Below are 6,489 nucleotides of genomic sequence, written 5' to 3' on the forward strand. Positions count from 1 at the left end.
ATGACCAGAATACAGCAATACTCGAAGCATGTTCCTTATGTCCAGTCTATTCCACAATTTAGTTTTCGTGGCTCTCAGCAGTTAGCTGCTGTCCCGCTTGCTCATGTTTTTTCCGCTGAAAAAGCCTCCCGCCTGCCAGATGCCTTGGCCAGGTGCGGCAGTTCCCATACCGGGGCCGCGGCAGTTGCCGTCCAGAGAGAGCGACCGACCGAGCCAGGACTGCAACAGGGTGTGCGCCTGCCCCCCCCCCCCCACTTGTAGGATCTATCAGCCAATTAAAAAGTTTGTTTCAGTAGATCGCAGCGAGGTAGCGGCTCTGCTACTTATGATTAGGTCATCTGCGCCGGAATTAGGCTGTCTGCAAATATTTTAGCACCGGGTTCCCCACGAACATTCAGAGTGTTAAACAGGTTTAGAGGTTGCGCCCATCTGTCCGCGCTCCAGGCCGGTAGTGACAGCACTTTCCACCGGCCACACAAGACCAACCAGTGTGAGGATATCCCTGCATTTAGGTGACTGATGACCTCGTTTGGGTTCAAGTTCAACAATGGGCTAACAGGGAATGAAGAAAGGTGCAGCTGACTCATATCGTTTCCTCAAGGCCCAGTGGCTGGGCACCACCGCGTGGCGGGGGAGCTACACACATGCGCACTCAGCAGAAAGAACGGAAATTAAACTTCGCAACCCGGAAACAATCTCTCAACAGTATTTATTTATTTTTCTGTTTTTTTGGGATCTACTGGGAAAGTCTCAAAGATCGACCAGTCGATCACGATTGACGGGTTGGCAACCGCTAATATAGATTCTGTAGCTCACAGCTGAGGTCCCAGAACTGATCTTTGTGCTTTGCTACTCTGGAAAATTACTAACTTATCCTGACTCTGTCTCTGTCAGTTACCACTTGCATTCGCAAACCAATATAACATATCCAAGCCTTTGTACTTTTGTGTGGTAACCATTTATATGGTACATCATTAGATGGCTTCTGGAAATTACAGGCAGTCCCCGGGTTATGTACGAGTTCCATTCCTGAGTCCGTCTCTAAGTCGGATTTGTATGTAAGTTGGAACAAGTACATCCGGTATTATTTAGTGTCAGTCAAATGTTTGACTTAGAATATAGTATATATTTTACCTTTCTATGCATATAAGAAACATATGTATTCCAATAATTAAACCACTGTGTTGCTTAGTAATAATTGTAATTTTCATCAGGGCAGGGCCTTTCACATGCTCCATTTTTCTCACTTCATCCATTATCCTTTAAAATTGTTCCGATCGTTGACCGACTGAGCCTAGCGCTTTTCCAATGACCTATGGCGTTTCACCTCTTTCCAAACGCTTTATTATTTCCACTTTATTTTCAATCACGATCACTTCCCGTCAATGGAACAGAAACACTGCGGGCGGCAGGTGCCAAACTGTGCCAGCTCTCGAGGTCCGCTGGGTCCTAAGGACCACCGCATTGAGTTAGGCTAAATGGGACAAGTGGGGGCTGTGCTGGGTTTGGGTACTTGATCCTCCACAATATTCCATGTGGGAATTTAAACTGGAGGTGGCCATGTTTTTTTTATATAAGGTCAAGTTGCGAGCTCGACATCAACCCGGCACAGATGGTACGGGAGTCACTGGATCGACATCAACTTGGCACATCATCTTTCACTAGATCAAACTCTGGAAACTCTGTTCTCGAGCCCGGTGCTGATACCGGAATGGTGGGGGGGGGCGCACGGGGTCAGGGTGAATCTTAGTAAGAAAAATTTAAGTCAAGTACAAAGTTAAACACTCAACACATTGTCAATGGCAACAACTTAAAATGGCGGAAGGCATCACGATCTGACTTAAAATGGTGGACGGCGTTCTCCATCCTCGGGTCATAAGTACGAGCTGTCCATAAGTCAGATGTTCGTAACTCGGGGACTACCAGTACACTAAATCTACTGATTCCCATTAATCAATCCATTTTGTTACATCCTCAAAGAACATTAACACATGTCAAACACTGTATTTGATAAGTTCAGGTTAACTCTCTGACAATTCTGTAAATGGCTTGCTATTACCAGTCCTGAAGAAGGGTCTCGGCCTGAAACATCAACTGTTTGATTCATTTCCATAAATGCTAGCTAACCTGCTGAGCTCCAGCATTTTATGTGTGTTCCTCTGGATTTTCAGCATTTCCCCAATGAAAGATGTTAAGCTAACAGACTTAGTGTTTGCTTTTCCCACTGTCTTATCTTGGAGTTACATTTGTGATTTTTTTTTAGTCCTTTGGGACCTCTCGAGAATTCAGGTAATTTTAGTGCATTGCAGCTGTCTCATAAACTATCTCTGCTGCCATTTCCTTTAATATCTTAGCATGCAAGTTGTCAGGTCCAGAGGTTGTTCCCCTCTCCCCCAAGTGATAATCTGTGTTTTCAGCACCTACCTCTCTATGATCTTTTGATCATGTATCATTATTGGATATTTGTAGTGTCATCAAGCATGAAGATCAGACCAAGATAACATCTCTGACATTTCTTGATTTCCAATTACTAATTCCCCTGCCGCATTTATGGGAATCAATGTGTATTTTGCTTACTGTCTCTTGATATACCTATGGAAGCTGTTACAGTCTACTTTTATATTATTTGCTAGTTAACTCAAATTCTTGAACTTTTACTTTATAATATTTTTCAATATCCTTTGGTGGTTTTTACAAAGCTCCTAATCTTATTGTCTGCTACTGTTCTTTGCACCATTGTCTGCTTTTCCTTTTTAGTTTGATACCATCTTTAATTTATTTTGTAAAGCCAAGGATAATTCATCCTTTCCTGCATATACTTTTGTTCAGATTTCTGAAATTTCTCAATAAACAGCTATTATCTGGCTCTTAATATATTTTAACCATCTTTGTCCTCATTTTCCCAGTTTAGTCAACTTGGTGGTGCTGACCCACACAGTTCTTCCAACATCTTGACATATGCTGTGTTCTCATTTCATTGTAATTGCCTTATTTAGGTTTTTAATACTAGTTTCAAACACAGTTTTCTCACTCTCACACTAAATTTGAAATTCAACCATGCTATTGTCACACTTTTCTCTGGCATCCTTTACAAATGAGATGGTTGTTTAAATCAAAACTGCATTCGTAGCATTAACAACTTTGAGCAAACCATGAAGCAATCATACACGAGACAAAAGGAAGCAAGAGAAAAGTTAAAAGTGCATCACCTTAGAGAGCATACACATTTTATGGTTAGACCAGTGTGAGATTATATCAGTTGCTGCCTCAGAATCAATGTATACTAATCGTTAAAAGAAGGAATGAAATGCAATTAATTTATTTTCATTTTTCTCACTATAGTTACAAAATTGTTTTTATTAAATTTGTCTGTTATTTTCAGAGCAGACCAAGGTTGTCTTCTCAACTATATAATAGAGTGGGGAAACCTGACTGAAGAGAAGGTGGCATCATATCTCAGAGAAACTCTGGAAGCTGTACAGTATCTACATAACTGCAGAATTGCTCACCTGGATATAAAGGTCTGTGACATCAACTCATCCTTATAGCTTTGCAAAGTTCACATTTCTGTGTCATTACTGATAGAGTTAGTCACTAATATTGCATCTTAGTTTGAAATTTAAACAAGATTTTGTTAATGAAATATTAGTTTACTGGTTTATTTTCAAATGTGCAATGATCTTTTCTGTCACTAATCATTGATAAATTTTTACCATTTAAAGCCAGAAAATGTGCTCGTGGACCTGAGTAGGGCCAAGCCGTTCATCAAGCTTGCTGACTTTGGGGATACCGTGCAGCTAACTACAACATACTACATTCACCAGTTGCTGGGAAACCCTGAATTTGCAGCTCCAGAAATTATTTTAGGAAATTCTGCCTGTCTCACATCAGATATATGGAGTGTTGGGGTACTTACCTATGTCCTTCTTAGCGGAGTGTCTCCTTTTTTGGATGAGAGTGTGGAAGAAACATGTTTGAACATTTGCCGATTGGACTTCAGCTTCCCCGATGATTACTTCAGAGGGGTCAGTCAAGCTGCCAAAGATTACGTTTGTTACTTACTGCAGGGAGATCCAAACAAACGACCCTCGGCTGCAGTGTGTCTACAGGAGCCTTGGTTGCAGTCAGGTATCAAGAGAAATACCGAAACACTAAACACATCAAGACTGACTTCATTCATCGAGCGGCGCAAACATCAGAATGATGTTCGGCCAGTTTGTAGCATAAAGAACTTTTTGCAAAGCAGACTCTTGCCAAGAGTGTGACCCTAAAAAGGAGATTTTTTTGCTCATTCTCTTTCACCTGCCAATAAAGTAGGAAACAGTGTCTTCAGCCAGTCAGCTGTTGATTCATTTATAAAACTGACTGAAAATAGGCTGCTATATTCATGTGTCATTGTGTGGAATTGCATACCAAGAAATCTTGCATAGACAGTACTTGGAATTCAGTGCCACCAATGCAACATATAAAGCTGGTGGAGAGGACCATTTAAGCTCTACACAACCAGCTGGATTCTGATTATTTTGACAGTATTCTTTTCCAATAGCTGGAAAATATTTTTCACACATCATCTTGGAAAATGTAAAGAACAAATCATAATTGTTATATTTCACAAAAAAGTCTGAAAACTTAAATTTTGATTACAATTTCGCCTGCAAAGAACTTTTCCTTTCATTTATTTCCCCAATCACTGATTTCAATCAAGTTTGCCACTGAATATTAAATGGCCTCCCAGAAACTCTTTGATTTTAATTGTCATAAACTGTCCAGTGGCTTCACGGATGTATCTAAATTATAATTCCATGTATTTGGCCAGATATGGCCCAGGTTTTTACTGCTGCGACTTTAACCATGGATCTTTTGCATATGATAGAAACAAATTCTGTTGCTCTGATTATGCATAAGCCTTACTTGTATAGAGACCGTTATTTGCCTTCAGTCTGTATTTTTAATGCTGGTTTGCTATTCTAGAACCCTCCCCCTGAGCCAAGCCATAGATGCTCTTTTTATTTCTGGAGGGGGATTTTGGAATTGCACCTGCCATTCAGATTGCAGAGCAGTTAAGGGGGAATATGTACTGTAAATGCACTCATTGTATTTTATGTTTTAATTCATATCATGTGCAATGTTGTGGCTTTAACATTTTATGCAACTCTATTTATGAAGACTTCTGTTGTATCTGTAATAAATATTAAAAACATGTACTTCGTACTGCAAACTATACAGTCATTTCATTTCTTTAGCGAGTTGCCCTTTTACCTGATCGTGAGGAGTTGCGTCGCAACTTGGTTGTTGTGGAATGCAAACTATGCACCAAACAAAGTATTTTAACTATGTAATATATTTATGTGAAACATGAACTTGTACTGAAATGAAACAAATGTGCATGTGAAAGAAAACAAGAATTCAAAACTGGATGTCTTGACACAAAAACTTCACATTTTTATAAATGCATTATAGCCTCTTCATCGTTTTAAGTCTACTTTGCATGTATATTTCTTTTGTACAGTATTGATTGTTTTGCTGAATGTGTTGTAAATATTTTTCTCTGCCATCCGTTACAATTAAACGTTTGCAATTTGTTTTTTTTATATAATTTTTCCAGCATCAGTTTGTCCATCCCTTCTACTTTATTACAGATAAGAGTTATTAATGGATTAACCCTACCCACCTGTGGCACTGGTTTTCAAGGAACTATGAGTTATTAATAGAGCCAGTGGAAAAGAATGGTACAAAGTATATGTATAGCAGAATTGTGCAGCGCCTATCAAACGCTTATGTGGAAGTGCCAGTGCTTCCAGTTTTGAACTTTAGAGCATCCGATGAGAATTTTTGAAGAAAATAATATAAGTTGGAAACATCACTGCATTTGAAATTACTTGCGTCTTCTGTGAAGGATGGTAGTGAAGCAACAGAGATTTTTTCAACAATCCAACAATATTTGTATAAGGTGTTCTACATTTCCAGTTGTTTTGTTAAATGAACTCAGATTCTCATACTGCCATAGTAGAACTTGAACTCTGGTGTTCTGGATTATTAATTCATTCAGGCCTCTCTATTTTCAGCCCAGAAATGACTTCCATTTCACCCTTGTTTCATGTCTTTGCAACTTCTACCCCCAACTTTTCAAGTTGTACACAGACTGATACTCCCCCACACTACTCTGCTCACCCTAGCCTCCTTTACACTGTGTTTAGTGCATATGAACTACCCAAAGTTACTTCAAATATTGGGACATTCTCCCTGATCATTTAGACCTGGGTATCTTATAGCAAAAGGCAATGTTATCATTTCCAGCCATCCTCCCTCTCTATCTTGGGAAGATTTTCATTTATATTAAGTGTTATATCAGCTTGTTCTCTCCTTGAGTGCCACTGCCAAAATAGTTCAAACCTTCCTTTTGTCAACATGGCACAGTTACATACTTTGTCCACTTGAAATTTGGTGTTTGAAGGTGCAGTCTCAATGTCATTTGTCATAAAATCTCAT

General features: G+C 39.5%; 1 protein-coding gene across 4 annotated transcripts in view; it reads left to right on the plus strand.

Annotated features, from left to right (window-relative positions):
- LOC132378335 (triple functional domain protein-like) overlaps positions 1-5,590 on the plus strand; it is a 346,417-nt gene extending 340,827 nt beyond the window's left edge. For all 4 annotated transcript variants that reach the window (XM_059945150.1, XM_059945151.1, XM_059945152.1 and 1 more), the window contains 2 exons: positions 3,383-3,521; positions 3,723-5,590. In XM_059945150.1, the coding sequence (XP_059801133.1) occupies positions 3,383-3,521; positions 3,723-4,265 (682 nt within the window). In that variant the 3' untranslated portion in view covers positions 4,266-5,590. The remainder of the gene's footprint in view (positions 1-3,382; positions 3,522-3,722) is intronic.
- The last annotated feature ends 899 nt before the right edge of the window (positions 5,591-6,489 follow it).

Source organism: Hypanus sabinus, chromosome 20 (assembly GCF_030144855.1).
Source record: "Hypanus sabinus isolate sHypSab1 chromosome 20, sHypSab1.hap1, whole genome shotgun sequence".
NCBI classification, from domain to species: domain Eukaryota; kingdom Metazoa; phylum Chordata; class Chondrichthyes; order Myliobatiformes; family Dasyatidae; genus Hypanus; species Hypanus sabinus.